A 25,424-nucleotide genomic window follows, 5' to 3' on the forward strand; every position below is an offset into this window, starting at 1 on the left:
TAAAGGGATTGATTCGCCACTCTCTATCTGTTCAAGCTTTTAGAGCAAGTGGCTAATTGTCCTGCATCAAAGTGGTATCAGAGCGGAGGTCTTGTGTTCAAGACTCCTCACCAGGGATGATTAATGCAAGGGCATTTTCACACCGGACTCGAGTGGGGTAGCCTGTGGGATGCAGGGACACACTCGGGGTGGGCGGCCCGTGTGAGACGGGTGGCTCATGTAAAGCGGGCCCATGTGAAGTAGGGCCCACGAGGAGGGGTCGGCCGACATCCCAACCCATGGGATGTGGGGCTTGGGCTATGAGATAAAGGGATTGATTTGCCACCCTTTGTCAGTTTGAGCTTTTCGAGCAAGTGGATAATTGTCCTGCATCAGAAGCTCTACAATTAATTAGGTTGCACATCATGCACAAGCTCAAGTCTAGATCTTAAAATCTCAGCTCTAAGACCCTTTCATGGACCCAAAAGTGTGCCAAGGGTGCCATTATTTGTGGTCCATCGATGTATCTACAGATCTAGTCCAATATAAAAGAGATTTGAGCCCCTTTCCATGCTTTAATCCATCCCAAAACTCCTTAGTAAGTATATCAACCCGATCCATCAACATTTTGTTGTACGCATCCTCATCCTCCTCCCCCGGATTGGGAAGAACTCGAGCTTGAGTTTAATCCACTACCCTATATAGTGGGAGATCAGCAACATTGAACTTGTCAATCAGGACAGCATGGACAGCATGTCAATCAGGACAGCATGGACAACATATATTTAGCCATAATTAGGTCATCTAATTATGGCATGATTGTGTCAATCAGGACAACATATATTTAGCCATAATTAGGTCATCTATTTATGGCATATATCTTGTACAGTTAGTGTTTCCTTGTTTGTTAGCCTAGATTGATGTTAATGGCTGCAATTTAGCCTTGTAATTAGCCTAAGTTTCTATATAAACAAAGGAACCTCACAATGAGGACATTCAATCCAAAATATTTACAGAACTCATTAACAATCTTCACTCCAGTGGTAGCTCAATGCAAAAGGCATTGTCGTTAATCTGCTTCAAGATCTTGCGTGAACCAATCCTTTTATGCTTCAACTTGTTCTACTGCGAGCTATAAATCTTTCAGATTAACCATGTTCATGGAGTTAGGACCATAGACCACTTCAAATGGGCTCTTCTAAGTAGCCATGTTCTTCACCCACTTATGTACAAACTCTACACATGGCAAGGATAGGTCCCACTACTTCATCTTGTCCCATACCAATATGTGCAACAAGTTGCCCAAATTCCCATCTACTACCTCAGTCTTCCCATCAATTTGAGGCCGATAGGAACTACTAAAGCATAAAAGAGTGCCTAATTGTTTACACAATGGCCGTTAAAAATGATTTACAAACTTGCTATCATGGTCCAAACTAATACTCTTTCGCACTGCATGTACTTTCACTGCCTCCCGAAAATATAACCTTGCAATATAGGACGCATTGCTAGTTTTCCAACATGGAACAAAGTGAGCATTCTAGAAAATCAATCCACAATAAAAAAAATAGAATTGTTACCCCGTTGTGTACGGGGCAAACCCAATATAAATCCATGGTCACATCCAGCCACGGTGCCTGAAGAATAGGTAATGGCATATAAAATCCCACATTATGTACATGCCCCTTAGTTGATTAACATATCCGGCATTTTTTCCGCATACCTAGCCACATCTCTCCTCAACCATAGCCAATAGTTCTTTCCTCAATCAACACGAGAGTCTGATCTCGGCCCTCATGCCTCAATAATGACCATGCATGAATCCCTACCAATAATTTCTTCTGAAGAGAACAATCTAAGACCGATAATCTCGTGACAAGAGAGACAAAATGAGCATGTAAAGTATATCCACCTTGTTGCCTACTCTCCATTCAAGCCAAAATCTGCCCAAAATCCAGGTCGTTGATATACATATCCACGAAGCAATCAAAGACAACCACCTCGGCTTGCAATGTAGTCAATATGCTCCTCTTGCGACTCAATGCATCTGCTACCCAATTATGTGCCTACATATGCATTAGAACTATAACAATTGCATATGAATATTGTCAAAATATTGGAGTGCAAGATGAATTTAGGCTGTCCTAATAGATTTCTTAAGCAGCTTCAAACAATATAATTTTTAAGAGAATGGAGTGTCCATATTACATTACAGACAAAAAAGAACTCAAATCATCATCACCAGCATCATCATCAATATAGCCTTGTCCAAGCTACTTTCATGTGCTCCATTTAAGCGAGCTCCACTGCTCTTCTAAACAATAATGCACACATCATAAAGATCAGGAAAAAATAAAAAGTTGAAATCATGTAAATGTTTAAAAGATACCAATGATTTACAGGGATAACATGATTTCAGCATAACTGTAGGAAGCAGTAGCAAACATAAGAGGCTGAGATTCAAAGAAAAAGAGCAGCCAGTTAGAAGGTTCGTGCAACTATGCAAAGAAAGCATGCAAGAAAGCACAGGAATGGATAAAAGTGTCAAGTATAGATAAAAGAAGAGATTGCTTGAAAAAAAAATAAAAATTCCATGAACAATAGTTCTTAACCTAGCATAAAAACCAAACCTCCTTACTATTAAATGATTTTTGCAGACTCTTAACACCTAAATAACCATCCCTTTTAAATGGATTAAATTCCCTCATCAATAACCAACGTACTACAAACACCCAAACTTGGAAAAATATGGAGATTTCTCGGGAATGTTAGGAGATACCTTCCATATAAGACATTAATAAACCCAAGATCTTCAGAATCAGAATAACCAGGGAATTTCTTCTCCAATGTGCTAGCAAAAGCGCTTTCATGATTATCATTGCTGTATTGAGATGTGGCCGTTCGGAAGATCAACACCTAAATATTGAGGGAACAAAATATCATTCTATCACAGTGAATGTCAAAGATACCCACAATTACACAACAACTTGAAGAAATAGCAAACCAGATCCGAGGATGGAATCTGGCATTTTACTCAACCTGTTCATCTTCTATAGTCCACTTGTAATTATAGCAGAGCTCGTAGAAGGAAAACAGATTTCCCTGATGGATACATCCATAAAGTTAGTTGAACATCTGACCAATCAAACATGGAGTAGAAGACACACAAAGCACTATTCCTTTCATGCTTGCCTCAGGGAACCAAGGGAATATTGGCATTTCGCGTCCAACACCTAGCTGTTCACTCTGAAGATTCAAAGTCATTGAAGAAGGGATCCCCACTTTCACTCTTCCATTTGCTTCACAAATTACCATTCTACCCTCTCCATAAAACGTGGCACTTATAGTCTGACCATGAAAACAGAACATCGTATGACAGAAACAGTACATTAGAGAACAATAAAGAAAAACAACAATACGAAGAAGAAGAACACTGTAGGTGTAACATAAACCAAATAACCAATAGAAAGAGAAACAAGAAATCCATCAATGGGAACAACCAAAGAATCCATAAAGAAGCATCTCCAGTCACATTCAGAATGTTTATTGAGCACTTACAGTATTTCCCACAGAAATTGCAGAAAGCCTTCCTGATGATTTGTGGATTGTGGCAGTGACATCATCCACACTAGCATACTCAACAACCACTCCACTTTGTGGTCCTCCTTTCACAGCAAGCTAAACAGAAAACGATCAGAACATATACAGCAGTTATTTGACAAAAAACAAAAACAAAAAAAACAAAAAAAAAAAAACAAAATACATGGAATATTACGAAGTTTAACAATTCTGCAAGACTGACAAATTACAAAACCGACTTAATACAGTTAAAACTTCTAGAACATGAGAAGAAAATATGAAGGCAATTATCACAAACTTTATTCATATATTAACTTCAAAAGTATATTATAAATACCACCAAAGATCAAAAAGTTCTAGCACATACCACATACGAAGCACCAGGTGCAAGGAAAACATACTCAGGGTGTATCCTCGGTGGTGAATACACTTCAACCTTAATAAGCTGACTAAATATTTCACGTCCAGATCGTTGCCTAGCACCCACCTGAACATTTCAGATCCATTCGTCAACATTGAAACAAGTCCAAAACCCAGCATTTCAGGAATAACAAGTAATTCCAAGTAGTAGTAGCATAAGGCTTTACAAATGCAGACTTACATAAAGAGTTGTAACCCCGAGATGAGCAGCTCGAATTAAAAACCTCTGGCTATGGATTTCTCCACCACCTACACTCGAGAGACCATCCTTGTTGACAAGCTCAAGCACGTCATCATCAATATGCACATGAATATTCATGTACACATACTTCAGAGAAGAGAAGCATAAGCCCCAGTAAGAATATAGAAAATTACGAATATAAGCCCGGCATTTATAAAAAAGAAGAAAGCCACTTACCTTTGCATGTAATGTATGTGTGTGTGTGTGTGCATGCATGTTGCCAGCTGGGAATTTTTACACCCAAATTTAAAAGAGTCTCTAACCTCTCTTCCAGAACAGCGTTTCTTTAATTTAAGGAAATTCATAGGTTGTTCTGGTTCCCTTGTTTTTCAGGGAGTCTGTTTTGCATCCTTTTCAGATATGGGGGTAAGCTTGTTCCCTTCTTTGCTTTCTTTTTATTTGACCTTGGAAGAAGGATGATTTCTCATCGTCCTTTGACAGTTCGTTTTTGTTTTTTTTGTTTTTTTTTTTTTTTCTTTTTTAATTATTTTCTCTGTTTCTTTAATAAAAGCTTAGACGAGATTCAAAAGAATTGACCACTTCATATTGACATTTGGGCAATGTACAGTTTCCATGCCCATTTTATCTTCTTTTTTTCCATTAATTTGGACAAAAATCATCTCAGGTCTATGATGAATATGTAACTTTTCCATAACATTTTAGCGATAAAATTAAGAAATTGTTCAATTTCATGTTAACACATCACTAAATTTTATTTTTTTTTGTTGCATCACTTTTCTATTTATTTTTTCTTTTTGTATCTTTAAAATTTTACCTTTTGGTGAGGAAGAAAAACAAAGACATTTTTTGTTATTGTAAGGAAAAACAAAAACAAAAAAAAAAAAAAAAAAACAAAAACAAAAAAAAAAAAACAAACAAACAAACAAACAAAAAAACAAAAACAAAACAAAACTGAACAAAACAGCCACCAAAACAAAATTGTTAACAAGGAATCAAATTGGCAAAAGCTTCACCCCTTTTACATCTTAATTTCTGCTAGCTTTCCCCGGTTATTCAGCCTTGTGTCATACTTGTAGGGTAATTTGATGACTGTATTCTTAATTCTATCATTCCAAGTTTGTCTACACATAAAGCATGCATGCATACATATGTACATACAGACATAGATACATGTATGTGCAGGTGAATCAATACATGTACGTGTGAAGATAGATAAATATAGAGGCTGATAGCAATCCGGTAGGTATATGAGCTGTGCCTCCATATTGTTTACCGTACACATGGACTACATACATAGACCAGTAACTAATAGTCCCTAGCACGTCTACCCAGGTTGTATGCATGAGCATGGAAAATAAATGATATATATATATATATATATATATATATAGATTTTTTCAATAAGGCAATTATTTAAACCTGTGAGGAGTCAAAGGCATTTCCATCATCGTTCCCTGCTAATATGTCAATAGATTCTGAACTCCCTTCCTACAAACAAAAAGGTAAAGCATATCAAACCTGCTAGCTGGCAACAAACAAAGGGAGCTTTAGACATCAAATACCATAAGCCTTATGGCTTCTTCCGAAATAATCTTAATCCAGTCCACATCTGCCACTTGAACCTGTAAACAGCATATACTTCCATGAGAAACATCACTAGGCCATAAAGCTTTAATGAATAATTGAGAAATGTTGAGAAAATGCAAGATAGATGTGCATTGAGAACCAGTTTTCAAATATTAGTTCCATCTGGACATTCCATGAAGCATGTTTTGCAATATTCCTGAGATAATGTTCTGCAAACCAGACTTTCCAGTCCTAAACCCCTTGGTACTGATCATTTCTAAGTATCCATCTGCTTTTGGCAATTTTTTTTTTTTTTAAATAAAATCCAGGAACTTATTTCATTCAAACAATCACTAACACCAGAATCTTCGTCAATAAAAACTTACACCTCTGAGTAACATCTTAATCTGCACTTTCATAAAGATTAATAATCAAGTCAAGATGTCTAAATTGATAAACTTCTAATAGATTATAGACCATTAAGTTCAACCATAGGAAAAGAATTGAAGAAAAAATACCAAGGCAGAAGCCACGCTAGGAGGCGAGAGTCCTATATCATGAACTGTGACAAGAGAAATTCCCAGCCCTCTAACGCCCAGCATCAGACGCAAGCATTGAGTACTTGGTGGCAATTGAATCACTTCTACCACTTGAGTATCATTCACAACAGCATCTAGGTAACAGGTTCCCCCAGTTACAGAAATATTAACCTAGGGCAAGATGACGCATGTAAAACATAAAAATATCAGGCGCCATCAATATACCAGTAAAAGTCAGGCTAAAAAGTATACCCATGTTAAAGAATAAAGAACATACATGCAATTGCATGCAAATATACACCAAAAATTATCCAAACAAAAGATTTATCAGCAGATCACCATTAAAAGATTGAGATCAACTGAAGATGCAATTTTACGTATGCACATGTCCAAGGCCACAAATTAGCACTAGGATAAAACATGTTATGAAGACCTTTTTTAAAAGAGAGAGAGAGAGAGAGAGAGAGAGAGAGAGAGAGTCAAGTCTATTGGGATCAGTTTCAACTATTCGCATCATGCAGTAAAATATTCAAAGGCATTTCATTGCTAGGTCACACCGTCTTTCAGTTTAACTCAAAGGAAATCAAAGAGAGAGAGATGATAAATTTATAGCGATATATCAAATTAATAATGCATGGAAACAATCATCTTCATTAACTAGTGGTGCAACTTGGAGTGAGAATGAGTTGATTGATTAGCCTATTTTTGCCTATCACACTTCCCTACCTATAAAATGATTCGTGTTACATGCCAGCCTAGCCCATTTGCACCTTTACCTATAATACGATTCATGTTCATCATCCCCATTGTAGATCGTTATAGAGATTGAAAAAGAGAAGAAAGAACGAGAAAAGAAGAGAGAAGAAAAGATACATGAAGAAAGGACATCCCCATCCTCCTTTTCTCTTTTATTAAAGTAATAAAAAGCAAATATGACAAAAAATACTCATGTAAAATAAACTTTATGTCCAACATATCCCAAGACAAAAAAACACTAAGAAACTTGTAGATCATAGGCACATGACCAAAACCAACAGGGCAATCAGCCCATACCCAACCAGTAACACTCCCCCTCAAGTATTGTTTTATCATTTTTTTTAAATTCTATCTCAAGTGTTGTTCTTTTTCATTTTTTATTTTTATTACATCTATACAACCGTTGTTTTACTTTTTGTATTGAAATGACCCACCTGTAGCCTCATTTTGCATGAAAATGGCCCATTTAGAGACCTGTTTTGCATGGAAAATTCAAAACAGCCTGTTTTAGTGTGTTGCATACACTACAACCATTGTTTTAGGACTAATTGAATTCGGAATGGCCTGTTACTTTGGTTGTTGCTTAATGTTCACCTATTTTCTTTCTACAGTGTGGTGGTGACCTTACAAAAATTGTATATATTTGTTGATTTGTGAATTTGTGACGTTTAAGTAAATTAAGAAGAGAAGAATAGAGATGTCGTAAGGCAAAGAGAGAGATTTTGGATTGTTTCAACAAGAAACGAATGTATTTTGATAGAGGATTATTGTTCATAATAGCAAAGAAATTATGAGAGAACAATCATCATGAAATATTTTCTTGATTCTGGAATTCATTTACATCCTCGCATTTCCCTTGATTCCGAAATAAAACATACAGTCATAAAAGACAATAATCAAATCTATTCAAATATCAATTTCGACAGTATTTTGATTCATGATATGATCTTCCTAATGGAGTTGTTGTGCGGAAATGATGTCGCCTTGACAGTCTTTTTAATCCTTCAGAAGTTCTCTTTCCCTTCAAATTGATCAAACTTCTGGAAGATACACAAAGACGCATATCATGAAGGAAAATTTACTGTGCACGCAACAAGGCCATCTTGCATTGCGCAGATCCCTTGTTACACGCATCCCCTAATGCCGCGGCGCAACAAGTATCTTCAAATACCTGTAGTCTTCTTCGGAAAGATTCCTGACCTTCTGATAGCTTCTGGAGTTCATGTATGATACAAATGAAGAAAGGAGGGGTATTTATAGGCAACCACACGTGTGAACCCTGCTTTTCGTACAACACTTCTAAAATCCCATTGCGTCCCCCGTAATGGACCATCATCAGTTTCATGTTGCGCGACACAACCAAACAACATTGATTCTCATTTTTCCCTTTTCTCTTAAATTTATGCTCCAACAAATGCCCCCTTGATCCTTCATTTAATCTTCTTCTTGAGGTTAAATGGAGGATCAATCTATATTCCAAAATTCATCTCACATAAGCCATTACGCGCATGACATACCTGTTGCGCTATTGGACCCAATACAACAGACCCGGGTCCAGCCGGCTATATAAGCAGCAGTTAACATAGAATTAGTCATTCTTCATTTTCGGAGCCAAAACCCCCTTGCACGCTATAGCATTCCCACGCAACGAGCCCCTGCACATTACACATCCTGCGCACAACACTTCTACCCGCGCAACTGCCTCTGTGTGCAACAGAGTCTACAAGCAACACTTCTGTTTTCCTGCATAATTTCTTCAAGTCACCGAACTTTGCCAAACTTTTGTCTTCAGCTTCTTAATGGCTCGCACTAAGAGACAACACGCTTTCCCAAAGGAGCAAGCTACTTCCTCCCGATGCTCTGAGCCTTCCAATCCACAATCGCATGAAGATCATGCAAGGAAACGAACTCGAGTGGCGGGCGAACATTCTTCCCTCTTCAAAGAATCAATCCTTCCAATTACTGATTTTTCCGACCGTATACTCCTTTTGGCCAATCATATCTAGAACACCATAATAATGGGAGACATTGAGAAGCCATCGAGGGAAGGCCACGAGTCTGACTGGGAAACTTGGTTGAAGTCGACAGCCAACCATCGCACCGATACCTCTCGCCCCGCCGATGTGGAATCTACACCTCCTCCATTTTCAAAGAAGAATAAACCGAAGAGCAAATGAGAGATTCTACAAGAGAAAATCAAAGAACATAGTAAGAAGCGTTATCAAAACACATGGAATGGTGTTAAGATTCAACAGGAGGTGGTTAAGTTTAGAAATCCTTAAAAGGATGAGACGATTATCATTCCGATGAATCTCCATCGTCATCTCTCCATACTTTGCAGTGAACCAACTGACCAAATGGCACAAAACAGGCTCCTTTATATTGCCAATTAGGTCATCAAGGAACCGAAGATCTTAGAAGGCTTTCTTTTGGAGAGAGGATTGTAGCAGAAGACAGGCCAGATATCCTATATGCGATTCTTAATCCCCTTGTTACAATCCTCATACTCTCTACCCCACTCACTATTTCGAGACTGTTCAACAGCGCTTCTACAGTAGAGGCTCTTTGTGGGGGAATGATAAGTTTCGGACACATGGCTTCCTTTCCCATCGTGTCTATTATAATGCATGGGAAAAAGCCATTCTAGAGAGATATACACAAGTCTTGGCTGATGTTAACTTGTATAGTGCTATTGCGGCTACTTCCGACCATTATTTCAAGGATACTATGGTGTATAAAGGTTTCCTGAAATACTAGTCTCCTAAAACGAATTCTTTCCATCTGCCCATAGGTTAAGTGAGCATAACCCTATGGGATCTTCATTGTATGGCGGGACTCCCGATCACAGGACGCTTCTTTGACGAATTTGTGCCTATTAACGAAGAATTCGCTTACTTCGATCCTCGAAGAACGCCTTCAATCTCTGAAACCACTACGGAACTCTTTCGAGAGATGTCTAAATTCTCCGACATCCGAAAGATATCACATTTTCAATGGCTCGCGCATTTTACAAGAAACTTGCAATACATTCTTTGACTTCTTTTCGTTTATGTATATTCAAAAACACATATCTTTGTGTTATATATTTTTTTGACATCTTCATTCTTTTCATAGTTTCTCGAGCAGCCATTCGCATGATCTAGAGAACCTTAGACACAAAATAAGGAGCTCACCAGATTATAGCTCCAATGTTGAGTTAGCTGCTTTCCTAGCCTATTGACTCGGTCTGGTAGTACAACCGAGTTCGAAATGGGCAAATGCCATTCGGCCAACTCCTTTTGTAGCCGCTAGAGCGATAGCCGAAGGTGTGAGATAATCATTCGCTCCTCCTGTTCTCTTCTCTCTCTATAGAGTATTCGGGGATGTCGCGACACATTGTTCAAGTCCAGCTGTCGGAGCTTCATCTGCGTATACAGCCTGGCATTACTTCTCTGGCTGGCTGGGCTTATATTTTCCATGGACGTACGGTGACCCTGAGAAAGCTTACGTCAACCCAGAACATCTTCCTTTGTGTCATTATCAACGACGTAAGATGATAAAGAAGACATACTATTGGGTAGTTGACAAAATTGAAGGCACAGATTCTATCGACTTTTTCCAATTTCCCCTGCCTCACCAAGCCGAAGACAGAGACACGATAGATAACAATTTGGAACCTGTCGAGTGAAGCATCAGATCAAGTAGTCTCCCCTTAAGAGAAAGCAGGGAGTTTTGGCGTGAACCTTACTACCCAAGTAGGTTTGCATGACGGTTTGGCTACGATCAAACCGTGCTGCAAGACGAGGAGGTCGTCACTCGAACAATGAGGAGCTACAAAGTAAGCCCTTATAATTGGGCGCTAATATGGAAACAGTTGCTAGCCAAGAATCCCATTTCATTCTCCCCGATTATAACCACCAGGTCAAGCTTCCTATGTTTGGATGCGGTGGTGGACACATCAATTTCATCTTGTGCGCAACTGCTACCCAGTGGATCGGCCTGTTTGGATACCTCCTCCTAGGATAAGAAATTATATGCCAGAGCAAGGCATTAGTTATATTATCGAAAGAGACCATGCTGCTACTCCAGGTCAGGTTTGTTTGAAAATTTCCTTAGAGGAACCCATCCGGCAAATAAAGCCCGCTAATACATTAGAAGGATGGATAGCTTGTGGGGCATCTCTAGACCTCATAAGGCAATCAAAGAGACAGTCTACCGCAACTACTTCTCCAAACTAGCCAGAAATTCCTGAGGTTACAACCACCACATCTCCTGCAGCTAGGTCGATTCGTTCTTCTCCGAGAACCCATTCTCAAACGAGATCTGTTTCACCCCAAGTACAAGCCCAGCAAAGCACTTCTCCATCTCCCAGGCATGTCTAATCTTCTCATGTTGAGGCGCATCTTCCATCCAAGGGTAAGCGGATAGTTTCTGAGGAGAGCTCATCTAGCTATTCCGAAGAAACTTAAACCATCGAAACATCTTCCAGCGGAAGCTTCACTGAAGAGGGTGAAATTGGAGATGATCATCAAGGAAAGGATGAATAGATAGACATTGGTGAAGAAGGTGGAATTGGGGATGCTCCAATTATAAAAATTTAGCAGGAAATCCAGGATGCACCTTCACCAATTGTCCGGACAAGCACTCCCATTGAAAAAGAGCAACTAGACTACGGGGATCTTAGTTGTTCTCCAGTGCAAACATTTTCATATCTTTTGACGCTCTGCATTCTCCTTCACTCGTACTTGTCATTGATGCGCCTCAACAAGATCCTGTAGCCCTTCCTAGTATTGCAGAAGTTTCATCGTCGAGAGAAGCTGGAATTTCTGCGCCAAAAGCGCTAATAGCAATAAAGGCACTGGTTTCTCCTCGTAGCATAGAAATGAATCAAGATGATTCAGATATTTCGTCAATCGTTGAGGAAAACAGAGTTGTCACCAAGCAAGTTCATGCTAAAAGGATGGCAATTGACGCTCTAGGTCTCCAATTTCCTTTTGATCCTGTCGACATGGCGACATCGACGACTTTGGATTCAAGAACCGAAGTTAGGGAATTATCTTTTAATGTTGCGGTTACTGCCGCAGATATTCCCAACTCTTCAGAAATAGGGGCCTTGACATCACCAGTTATTTTGCAGCCTACCCCCAGAGATGGTATATATTTTCTTCTTAAGTATCTTCTCATTCATCTTAGTCCTTTATATTTCATTATCATTACATCATTCTCTCTTTTTTTACTGCAACTATACCTTCTTTTAATGGTTCAGCAAGCTCGAATTCAGTGGCTACAATATCGGTCAAGCTTTCTTTAGACATAGTTCCTCCTTATATGCTTGTCCTATTTAAAAATCATCTCTCTATCGCTGCGTGCATGTTCCAGGATTATGAACGGTGGCCTTTTCTGAATAGTGCATTAGTCATTCTTGATCATGCAGCAAGGGTATCGAATATAAATATTCTTCCTCTGCACAATTCTTTAACTCATTTTTGTGCTTCACTGAATCATTTGGAGTCAGCACGCATTGTAGTTGATGCTCCGGAGATTTTAAAGCGTCACAGAGAATTGGCATCCCTCAAGGAAAAGGTTTCTAGAATTGCGATCGTCATTTCTGGTTATAACGATGAATATAAATCTCTCCGAGAACATTTGAAGGCATCCTATCAAAACAGGAGAATCATTAAAGATCAAATAGCCTTTATGAAGGAGCAGATTGCCCAGCTTGAGGTCCGAGAGCAAGAAGAAGAGTTGAACATTAGCAAGATTAAGGCAGACATGGAGGTTAATGTTCGTATCACTGAACTTGAAAATTCTAAGATAACCAAGAATGAAAAAATTGTTGTTTTCTTGGATAGAGAGCTGGTTGATGCACCTGATCAAGCTAAAATCACTCTTGAAGCTAAACTGACGAGTGTTGTTGCTCAAGTTCAATTAAAGCAAGATTTGCAAAGATACATGGTAGCTTTAGGTGTCTTAAAAAATTTGTAATAATTTTGATTTTGATTATGTACTTCAACTTGATTATAAATGAAATTTCAATGTTCTTCTTCAAAGTGTTCTTTAAATTATAATCGTAGCATGATAAGCATATTCTTTTTAGGAATATAGTGAAACGAATATATATACATGTAAGATTTTGATTCATCAGTTCAGGATTTATGATTGCACTCTTGAGAAGATATGTAATTTGCAATATAATGAGGCAACAATACATCCTATCGTTAGTGTCACCTATGTGGTATTCATTCTGATGGGCAGAATTAATTTGGAGTTTAGTTAATTCTAAAGGCACCACACATTGTTTAAGCTCATGAGTAGTTGGAGCAATCATAGGTTTTTAGGCTCGTAAGTAATTGGAGCCGAGGGTCTTATGCGAATGGTCTCTATAACTCTTCTGGGTTCGTTGAACCACTGCAGTTGGGGGGTTCATAGACCGTGATCCATCAAGGGGGCCCAATGAAACTACCGGGGCAATGAACTCCGCAAGTTTTATGTGCAGGGTTGGCTGCAGTAACTCTCTAAAGTTCACGGGGTGCACAAGGCTACTTGTTTGGGCAACCAATCTAAGGTCATCAGTCCATCAATGAGGGGGGAGCTCATTTAGAGGTCGACCCCTCCCCATGAGTTTCTACTGAAATCGAGATAGGAATCTAGGGGGTCTTACGCATGGTTGGCTTATCTATGGACAAGCCAAAAGAGTGCACACTGCAGCCCGTTTTTTCTTTGCCTACAAGGTCCAACCCATTCATGAGAGGGCATTTTCTCTCACCTTCGATCTTGGCGCTGCCAGAAGCTAAATAGACGGCATTGGTCTCACGTGTGGTTGGCTTCATGGGCGCTCTCCGCTGCCTGCATGGGTCTAAGCATGTGATTGCCTTCACGGACTTTTTAAGGTCACTGGCTAATCACTGTTGCCTGTATAATGTTTGATAAGTTGTCGATATGATAGGTCCTATGCGTGGTTGGCCATATGGGCGCTCTCCGCTACCGTAGGTGATGAATGATATATCGTCATTGCTGATAATGTAGGTCTTATGCGTGGTTGCCCTCATGGGCGCTATCCGCTGCTGTAGGTGATGAATGATAGTATTTGTAATTAATGTATCAGCTTGGCGATGATCGGCGATAATATACAATAATATTTTGTTGATCCAGAAAGTTTTTCTTTAAAGAATGGTCATATGCTTGCAAATTTGTCTATTCATTCATATATGGAGAAGAATACATGACTTGCCACCTGTTAAAGCTTTTTTATTATTATATTTGTCTTGCTCCCTTTTGATTGAGATAGATTTTTCTGATAATCTTCGCAATCAAAACTTCCTCAGTCTTCAAGAATGATATTTTTTAATGAAGCGAGCATTGACGGGTATTCCGATACCTTACCTACTCTGATCTACGACTCGATAAGCCCCATTCGAGTATACTTCAGTTATTACATATGGACCATCCCATTTAGGATCGAATTTGCCCCCAATTCCGCGAGTGACCACAATAGGCCTTTTCAACATTAATACCATATCGTCTTTCTTAAAATAACGATGTTTAACGTTCTTGTCGAAAGCGGAGGATATTCGTGCCTGATACAGTTCTAATTGTTGTTGCGCCGCTAACCGTTTTTCATCAAGCATATCCAGCTCCATCAGCCTTATCTTGGCATTTTCATTATTTGTGATTGATTCGTGTACTGCTACCCTGAGCGACACAACTTGCGTTTCGATAGAGATGACAGCTTCAACACCATAGACTAGTGAATATGGCGTAGCTTTAGTCGCGGTCCAAGGAGTAGTTCGATAAGCCCACAAGGCTTCTTGCAATTTTTCACCCCAGTCACGTTTATTTCCTGTGACAATTTTCTTCAGTATCTTGACTATTGTCTTATTGCAGGTTTCTGCCAATCCGTTGGTGGAGGGATAACAAGGCGTCGAAAATGAATGTTGAATACTAAATTTCTGGTATAATTTCTCCATACCCCTATTTTTGAAAGGAGTGCCGTTGTCGGTAATGATCTTCTTTGGAATCCCGTGACGGTATATGATTGCATGGCAAATAAAATTCACGACGTCTTTCTCTTTAACATTGCGCAATGCAATTGCTTGAGTACACTTGGAAAAATAATCTATTACCGCCAAAATATATTGTCATCCTTTGGATGAAGGAGGATTGATAGGGCCCATAACATCCAAACCCCAAGCAGCGAAGGGCCAGGAGGCTACTGACTGATGAAAATCTTCAAGAGGCACATGTATAATATCATCATGCACCTGACATTCATGACATCACTTTGTGTAAGCTATTGCATCTTTAAACATAGAAGGCCAATAGTATCCCATACGATGTACGCAATGAAACAAATTTCGACCAGCTTGATGAGTTGCACATTCACCTAAATGGGCTTCCTATAATATGCGGCTTGCTTCTTCTGTATCCAAGCATCGTAACAGCATTTCATTATAAGACTTCTTGTACAATACTTCATTGCATATAACAAATCTTTTCGACCTTTGTTTGATCTGTAACTTCTGTGACGGGTCTTTTAGAAGAATGTTGTATTTGAGATAATCAATATAGGGCTGGTAATCTCTAAACATGATACTGGCAATGCTTCAAGATTTTCATTTAGGAACTTCGGTGATGGCAGAAACCTTCATTCTTCGATCGTTACCTGTAGGGGACTTCGGTCAGGGCAGGATAAAGTTGTAGCTAAGCTGGCTAAAGCATTTGCCCTTGCATTCTCGCATCGCGGTATATGCTTAATTTCAACATCGTAAAACCTATCTAATAACTGCTGCGCTTGTCAACAATATGGTAACAGTTCTTGTTTTCTTATCTCAAACTCTATTGCTAACTGATTTATTTGCAAGGCTTTTATCTTCATCTCTTGTGCTATCTCCATACCTATGATGAGGGCATTGTATTCAGCCTCATTGTTGGTACATGCAGTACCCAATGTGAAGGAATACGGCAACAGATCGCCTTGAGGGCTGATAAATATTATCCCAGCACCTACTACTGAAACCCGAGAAGCACCATGGAAATACATTTGCCATGAACTAGGCGATTCAATCAGCAATACTTTTTCATCTGGTAATTCAGCAGTGATTATTTCATTATCTAAAACAGGATGAACTATAGAGAAATCTGCACCGATTGTCCTTTCACTACTTTTGCCGGTTCAGAAGAGACTGTACACTCCATGAGTAACATCCAATTAGCTTGTCTTCCAAACAACAATGACCTTGTCATTAAGAACTTTATCGGATCGACTCGCGAGATTAAGATTATGTCATGGGAAAGACAATAATGCCGTAATTTTTGTACTGCGAATACTAAAGCCAAACATATTTTCTCGATGGGAGAATAATTACACTCTGTGCCTATCAAGGTCCAACTTAAATAATAGAGAGCGGTTTCTTTCCCTTGCTTGAGCTAGTAGGGCCCCCAGGGAATTTTCAGCTACGAATATATATATAAAATCAGAGGTTTGCATTTTACAGGGGCCGCTAATACCGGGGGTTGCCTCGGTAACTCTTTGATAGAGTCGAATGCATTCTGACATGTCTGGTCCCATACGAATTATGTTCCTTTCTTCATCAAATGAGCGAATGCTTTTTAGTTCTTTCAATGTTTTCGGTGGTGGCAAATCTTGAATAACCCAGATTTTTCCTAGATCGACTTCAATTCCTCTATGCCTAATGATGAGGCCAAGGAATTTTCTTGATGACACGCCGAAGGCACAATTTGCCGGATTCATTTTCAATTGTTTCTTTCTGAGCAGACAAGAAACTGAAGACAAATGTTCACGACATTCTTCATGATTATTTGATCTGACTACCAAATCACCGACATAACATTCTACGTGTTTATGCATCGTGTCTTGAAATATATTTTGCATCGCCCTCTGATATGTAGCGCCGGCATTTTTGAGACCGAAAGAGATAACCTTATAACAGTAAATTCTGAGAGAAGTTCTGAATGCTGTCGCTTCTTCATCTTTGGGTGTCATTCGTATCTGATTATATCCGGCGTATCCATCCATAAAGGGCATGACCATATATTTTGTTGTGTTTTCAATTAGCAGTTCTGTTATAGGCAACGAAAAGTCATCTTTTGGGCATGCCTCATTTAAATCTCTGAAATCAACACATACTCTGATTTGTCCGTTTTCTTTTTCACCAGGACAATATTGGATATCCATTTAGGATATTTGACTTATCTTATGAAACCAACTTTGATCAATTTATTCACCTCTTCTTCTATCAAAGATATCAGATCTGGGTAGAATCGCCTTTACGCCTATTTGATTGGTTTTTTATCTTTGGAGATATTCAGTCGGTGCATTGTCACTAATGGTTCTAAGCCTGACATATCCGTAGATGTCCAAGCAAACACATCCTTGTTTTCTTCCAACAACTTAATATATTGGATTGTTTCGACAAAGAGATGAATGTATTTTGATAAGGGATTATTATTCAATAATAACAAAGAAATGATGAGAGAACAATCATCATGAAATATTTTCTTGATTTTGGAATTCATTTACATCCTCGTATTTCCCTTGATTCTGAAATAAAGCGTACAGTTATAAAATATAATAATCAAATATGTTCAAATATAAACTTCGATAGCAATTCGATTCATGATATGATCTTCCTAATGGAGTTCTTGTGCGGAAATGATGTCTCCTTGACAGTCTTGTTAATCCTTCAGAAGTTCTCTTTCCCTTCAAATTGATCAGACTTCTGGAAGATCCACAAAGACGCAAATTATGAATGTAAATTTAATGTGCGCGCAACAGCCTTGTTGCGCCATATTGCATTGCACAGATCCCTTGTAACGCGCATCCCTCTTCAAATACCTGTAGACTTCTTTGGAGAGATTCTTGACCTTTTGCTTGCTTCCAAAGTTTGTGTATGATACAAATGAAGAGAGAGGAGGGGTATCTATAGGCAACCACACGTGTGAACCCCGCTTTTCGCACAATGCTTCCCTGTTGAGCGGACCCTAAAATCCTATCGCACCCCGCACAATGGACCATCATCAGTTTCATGCTTCACTATCATATTTTTCGCACAACACTGATTCTCATTTTCCCCCTTTTTTCTTAAATTTATGCTCCAACATGCATGGAAATATGTTATGGATGATCAGTAAAAACGCATAGGAATTATGTACTATGCAAGTTTTGTGGGCAAAGGCGTACGGGTGGAGTAACACGCTGAAAGCATCACTTGGCCGAACCCAAATTGGAATTTAGACCTGAAAGTAATATGAGAAGCAAAGTTGGAATGTGTAAAGACTCTTAAGAATTATCGTGAAGAAAAAAAATTAAAAACGAGGTGTTCCATAACATTGGGAGAGGGATAGTGTTACTACTTCTGGTTTTGGCACAATAAGCCAACTAGTAAGAGCATGGGGTCCAATGGATCAATTTGTAAGTAGTGAACAATGACAAGCAATAGTAAATTCGAAGTGGAAGAAGGAAGAGAGAAGAAGTTTGTAAGGTGACTTGAGATTTTTCTATGTGAATGCAATGTCATTCAACCTCAGCAATAGCCCATACTTTCCTGCTGTGTGTGCGACTATTGAAAAGTTTGGACCAAGTTTAAAGCCACCATTTATGCATAGGATGAGGATGTGGATACTCAAGGAGGAAGTAAATAATGTTGAAGAATTAAAGAAAGGGTATAAGGAATCTTGGACAACATATGGTTGCACAATTATGTCTGATGGTTGGACGGATGGGAAAAATAGAAGCATCATCAATTTCTTAATAAATAGCCCAGCTAGAACAATGTTTATAAGTCCATCGATGCTTCGAATTCTATAAAGGATGGAAATTTATTGTTTAAGTATCTTGACGATGTTGTAGAAGAAATTAGGGAAGAGAATGTAGTGCAAATTATTGCAAATAACCATTCAAGCAATGTGAGTGTCAGAAAATGTTATATTGGACTCCATGTGTCGCACATTGCATTGACTTTAAGTTGGAAGATACAGGAAAGATGAAGATGTACTCCGAGTCACTTGAGAAGGCAAGAGAAATTACAAAATTCATTTATGGGTATGGGATAATTCTTAGCATGATGAGAAGCTTTACAAACAATAATGAGCTTCTACGGCCAGCAGTGACACGCTTTGCCACTACGTACCTCACCCTTTTAAGTCTTTATAAGCAAAAAAACAGCTCTTCAAACCATGTTTTCATAAGAAAAGTGGTCATCTTGTGCCTGGGCTAAAAAGCCAGAAGGAGTACAAGTATGAGCTATCATAATGTTTGATCCTAAGTTTTGGCCGCAGGTTTCCTTATGCGTGAAGAGCACCATACCATTGGTGAGTGTGTTAAGAGAAGTGAATTCAAAAGAGAGGACTACAATGGACTTTATTTATGAATTGATGGACTCTGTAAAGGAGAATATTACATTCAATTGCAATCAAGTAAAACGGAAATATCTTCCATTTTGGAATAAGATGGATGAAAGGTGATGCGGGACATGAAATTCAAATATGATGTGTAAGATTTTTAGGCTTTAGATCACGATAGTTCAGAAACAATTACACAAAATTCCATATCCCACACAAAAGTTCAAGCATTCAATCAAGGGGAATCTATGCAGGCCCAGGCCTACACAAGCTAGGGTTGGATCAATCAAAATTATAGACCAAACAATAATCAAAGGAGGGTAAATTCATCCGCACATCCACAGAAATAATTCTCCAATTCAAGGGGTTCACATATTTCAATTTGGGGAACCTTAAGGTTGAAGAAAAGGCATAAAATTGGAGATTCAAGTAATTTAGGGTTAGGGTTAGGGATTTGGGGTGAAAAAGGAGTCAGAGAGGAGAGAGACGAACCAGAGAAGTACCGCACACGTGGACAGCAACAATGGCCCAGACGCACGTGCATGTGATCCCGACCGCACGTGTGTGTGGGGCCCACTATTCAGAAAAAAGCCAGCTTGGCCCTTGTCGGCCAGGGATGGACTCCAAAACTCCAAAATTTCAGCTCGATCCGATGCACGGTTTGTGCGTGGTGCTCCGCCGAAGTTTCAACCCTCATGCAAGGACAGATTCTGAAAATTTGCTGTAGAGAGAAACGGCTGCAATAGAGGATAGATTTGAAGCGTAGATAATTGTAGGAGAAGAAAAATATGGATGGAAGAAAGTGGGGTGGAATTGGGATAGGTGTGTCTTCGCACAACGGTAGTCAGCCCTTCGAGGAAGGGAGGGTTTCACACCCAATTGAATATCTGCAACCCAAAAATTTAGAGCAGAAAAATGCAGAAATTTTATTAATCTTCCATGAATTAAAAAGACTACGAGGGGTGCCTATTTATAATAAAACCCTATACCCCAAAACTCGCACCATGTGCGCAACCTATTACTTGGAGACGAAGTAATCAAAAATAACAACTAATCAAAGCAATCTAAACCGTCCATGATATTCCTAATAATAATAATAAGCAAAACCCAAAGTACTAGATTAATTAGAATAGTGGGTCACGATCATGAGAACCCATGGTGGGTTCACATGACTATCGGGCCCACACTAACGAACCAAAACGCAGTCCTCTAACTAGGAGGCCCTCCCTGGAAGTCGTCATCGATCCAGATCAATGGTGGGGCCCTCCTCCTTGCGTACGTGCATAGGGGGGCGAAGATTTCGCCACTAGCGAAATAAAACTCATAAACCGCTCCAAGATATCAGGATCAAGTCTCTGAAGCTCCTCAGTGAGCCACGTACTATCTGAAGTTGGGCATGACTTCCACTTAACCGGATACTTCTGAAACCCGACGTCCGACGTTGATACCAACTGATGGTCCAAATATCTTCTATTTCTTCTCTAGGTGTGGGAAGGTTAGGTATGGGAGATAGAGGCTAGGAAGAAGGGTCGAGAAGAGGCCATGGGTCAAGGGGCAGGTCTGGGGAAGTAGGATGGTTAGGCGAAGGGCTGGACAAAGTATCAATGGTCCCCTAAAAAGTAATTAGATCCTCCACATTTAATGTGAAACTAATTCCCATAGAAGGTGGAAGATCTACCACATACGCATTAAGACCATTTCGTTTTATAATTTTGAAGGGTCCAGCGCTACGCGCGTGTAATTTACGAATGGCTCTCTGAGGATACCGCACGGGCTTAATGCGGACCATCATAGAGTCCCCTACATTGAATTCCTTGAAACGTTTATGTCTTTTGGACTCTGTAGACTCTAATGGCCTATGGGACAGTGACATAGGGACAAGATCAATAGGCTTCCTAGGCTTATAACCAATAACAACTTCAAAAGGACTTAAAACCTGTGGAACTATTGACAGAACTATTGAACGCAAACTCAGCTATAGGTAGTACGGTGTCCCACGTCCTAGTGTGCTCCCCCACTAAACAGCTGAGCAAACTCCCTAGGCTCCTATTGACCACCTCAGTCTGACCATCGGTCTGAGGGTGGTAGGCAGAAGAAAATTGGAGCCTAGTTTTCATCATGTGTCATAGTGTCCTCCAAAAGTAACTCATGAATCGCACGTCACGGTCAGACACTATGGTTTTTGGTAACCCATACAGTTTAACGACCTCACTAAAGAACAGTTTAGCAATATGAGATGCATCGGAGGTCTTAGAACAAGAAATGAAGTGGGCCATTTTAGAAAAACGGTCCACGACAACAAATATGAAATCGTGTTTCCGAATAGTCTTGGGGAGTCCAAGCACAAAGTTCATACTAATGTCCTGTCAAGGGATGAATGGAACTAGCAAAGGTGTGTATAATCCTTTATTTTGTTTTTTTTGCTTTGCCAGTTGACAAGTACAACATTGCCCTATAATTTTGGCCACGTCTCGCTTGAGGCTTCGCCAATGAAACCTATCCTCCACTAGGGGGATGGTCTTGTCTTGACCGAAATGACCCGCGACCCCTCCTGAATGCAACTCCCAGACAAGAAAATCACAAAAAGAGGTGCACGGTATGCAAAAGCGGTCACTCCTAAACAAATATCCGTATAAAATCAAATACTCACAGTTAGCTCCTGATAGACTCTCTAACAACGATACATACACAACTCCAAAATCTGGACACTCAGAATAATCTTGTTTGATGCGCTCAAGGCCCATGACTTCGACACTCATGAAATTGAGTAACGCGACTCGACGACTCAATGCGTCGACAAGCTTATTCTATACACCGACCTTGTGCTTAAGCACAAAAGTGTACTCTTGAAGGAATTGAACCCACTTGGCATGCCTAGGGTTTAATTTCTTCTAAAAGTTCAGATATCTCAAGGCCTCGTGATCTGAGAATAAGACGAATTCTTGCAGCAATAGGTAATGACACCAATGGCGCAGTGAATGCACTACCGCATAGAACTCTATCATAGGTGGAATACTTTTGTTTCGCCTCATTCAGTTGCTCACTAAAAAAGGTGACAGGGTGCCCTTCCTGACTAAGTACTCCTCCTATGCTAACTCCTGACGTGTCACATGCGACTTCAAAAGCCTTTGAAAAATCCGGAAGTCGCATGACCGAAGCTTCGGTCATCTTGACCTTTATCTCCTTGAAGGCCTTCGAGGCTGCCTTTGTCCATTGAAACTCTCCCTTTTTTATGCAATCCGTGATGGGAGCCATAATGGAACTGAAGCCTCGAATGAACCGCCTATAGAAGGTGGTTAAACGGTGAAAGCTGCGCACCTAATGAATATTGCGGGGTTCAGGCCAATTGACGATGGCCTTGACCTTCTCGGGATCCGCCGATACGCCCTCAGCTGACACAACAAAACCTAAGAAGATAACACTACTAGACAAAAACATATACTTCTTTACGTTGGCGTACAATCTCGGGGATCCCACAAACCTGCCTCAAATGGTTAAGGTATTGTTCCTTGGTTATGCTATAAATCAAGATATCATCAAAGATATCATGCTATAAATCAAGATAATCATCAAAGTATACGACTAGGAACTTCCCCATGAAGAGCCTCAACACTTGGGTCATCATCACACACATGAAGGTGCTTGGGGCGTTAGCTCAAAAGACATAACTAGTCACTCGTATAGCCCATCCTTCGTCTTGAAGACCGTCTTCCACTCATCACCAGGGCGTACACGGATTTGGTAATACCCACTTTTGAGGTCAATTTTCGAAAAGATAGTAACATTGGCCATCATATCCAACATGTCATCAAGACGCGGTATAGGAAACCGATACTTAACTGTGATTTTGATAATGGCCCTACTATCAACACACATCCTCCATGTGTCATCCTTCTTAGGTGTAAGAAGGGCGAGCACGGCACACGGGCTCATGCTCTCTCGAATGAAACCCTTTTCTAGGAGCTCACCAATCTGTCTCTTCAACTCTGCATGCTCCTTTGGGTTCATTCTGTAATGAGGGAGGTTTGGCAGAGTCGCCCCAGGGACTAAATCAATGGCATGTTGTATATCCCTCATAGGGAGAAGCTCATTCGGTAGATCATCAGGAAAGACATCATGAAACTCATGCACTACCTGAATGGCCTTAGTGGGTAACTCTACGCTACTCTCTGGTACACTTTCCCTAGTCACAAGGGCGTATACCATCGAGTCCGCCTCAGTTTCTCACTCAAAGTCTTTGGCATTTAGATTATGGAGAGACTTGAACTTGGTCTTCAACTCCTTCAATTCTTTTGAGCCGCTCATGCCACTATGTGGTGGACTCCTTTCTAGTGGTGTTCTTATGTGGAAGTGAATTTAGCTTGACTTTCTTGCCCTCAAACCACGGTAGTCAGCCCTTTGAGGAAGGGAGGGTTTCACACCCAATTGAATCTTCACAACTCAGAAATTTAGAGGAGCAGAAAAATGCAGAAATTTTATTAATCTTCCATGAATAAAAAAAGACTACAAGGGGTGCCAATTTATAATAAAAGCCTATATCCCAAAACTCGCGCCATGTGCGCAACCTATTACTTGGTGACGAAGTAATAAAAAATAACAACTAATCCAAGCAATCTAAACCGTCCATGGTGGGGCCCTCCTTGCGTACATGCGTGGGGGGGCGGACGTGTGCGTGTGATGTCCCCATCAAAAGGTGGACTACACAGCTTCATCGCCCTTTGCATGTGGTCGGGTACATTTTGAATCCTCGGATACGGTATTCGGACAAGTTCTCTTCACACCCCAAGATAAAATGCGGGCTATATGAGTGCATGGTGAGGTTGATCCCTGATAGGAAAAATCGTGTTGTTGGCGATGTTCAATTGGATGAATATGAATTAAAAGGGGGATTTTGGCTTTGAGTTAGCGATGGATACCATGGTGCATCGTTCACCAGGTGATTTTATATTTGCACGTTTATATTCTGTGTATAATATGTTTGTCTAATTGATGAAAACATTTAATATTTTATTTTTTAATTAATGTGTAGTTGATTGGTGGGCACGCTTTGGAGAGAGAACACTATAGCACAAGAGATTTGCAATCTAAGTTTTTAGTCTCACATGTAGTGCTTCGGCGTGTGAGTGAATCTAGAGTACTTTTGAGTAGGTTCCTTTTTCTTTTAGTTTGACATATTCTAATATCTAAATTAGCTATTTAGTAATTAGTAATTCAGTAATTTGGTAAGTTTTTTATGTGAATCGTTATATGATAGGTCCATAAGAAGAAGAGTAATAAATTGGAGAAACAAAAGTTGAATTCTTTGGTTTATGTCATGTATAATACGAAGTTAAAGGGAGAGAAGCATGAAGATGAGAACTAAAGTAGACCCTATATTGGTTCACCATATTGCTCCTGATGATAAGTGGATTATTGAGAAAGAAGATCCCACCCTTCCTAAAGATACATCTTGGCTTGGAGAGGATACAGACGTAGCATTCGATGTTAGTGTTATTACTACTACAAATTTTGATGATCCAACTAGTAACAATGCACCATTAGATGGCGGTCTAGATCCTACCCCTTCCTCCAATAAAACAAAAGCCTGCAACTCAAGTGATTACTTTTTAGTTATAGCTTTCAAGATGATGTTTTATATGTTCTTTTCTTTAAAAAAGAAATTCCAATGGATCTGTTTTTAATGTATAGGCGGTCCTATGGGACGATTTCTTGCTCATGTCGTAGAAGAGAGATAAGGATATACAAGAAGTGAATGATGTAGATGGAGATGTTGATGATGAAAGGGTTGGTAGTGGAATGGATGTTGATGATGAAAGGGTTGGTAGTGGAATGGATGATGATGATGATGACGACGATGACTTGCTACTTGATGAGGAAGATGACCTCTAGACCTCTGGAGTCTAGATTTTAGAGTAGACTGCTTAACATTTTTAATGGGGTTTGGTTACATGAACATTATGGAATTTGTACTTGACAAATTTGTGATATTGACTTGAGACTTTGGGCTATGGAGATTGTATGAGCTTTATTGTTTTTGTTCTTTT

At 39.7% G+C, this 25,424-nt stretch overlaps 1 protein-coding gene across 3 annotated transcripts in view; it reads right to left on the reverse strand.

Moving 5' to 3' along the window:
- Nucleotides 1–25,424, reverse strand: part of LOC131239858 (nuclear pore complex protein GP210) — a 157,053-nt gene that overhangs the window by 44,838 nt on the left and 86,791 nt on the right. For all 3 annotated transcript variants that reach the window (XR_009168445.1, XM_058237748.1, XM_058237749.1), the window contains exons 15-23: nt 6,265–6,456; nt 5,743–5,802; nt 5,600–5,668; nt 4,160–4,306; nt 3,926–4,045; nt 3,538–3,657; nt 3,172–3,327; nt 3,019–3,081; nt 2,759–2,895 (exon numbers count right to left, since the gene is read on the reverse strand). Coding sequence is in view for 2 of the 3 variants with exons in the window: in XM_058237748.1 (XP_058093731.1) it covers nt 2,759–2,895; nt 3,019–3,081; nt 3,172–3,327; nt 3,538–3,657; nt 3,926–4,045; nt 4,160–4,306; nt 5,600–5,668; nt 5,743–5,802; nt 6,265–6,456 (1,064 nt within the window). In the remaining variant the exon portion in view is untranslated. The remainder of the gene's footprint in view (nt 1–2,758; nt 2,896–3,018; nt 3,082–3,171; nt 3,328–3,537; nt 3,658–3,925; nt 4,046–4,159; nt 4,307–5,599; nt 5,669–5,742; nt 5,803–6,264; nt 6,457–25,424) is intronic.

The sequence above is a fragment of the Magnolia sinica genome, chromosome 3, assembly GCF_029962835.1.
Source record: "Magnolia sinica isolate HGM2019 chromosome 3, MsV1, whole genome shotgun sequence".
NCBI lineage: Eukaryota > Viridiplantae > Streptophyta > Magnoliopsida > Magnoliales > Magnoliaceae > Magnolia > Magnolia sinica.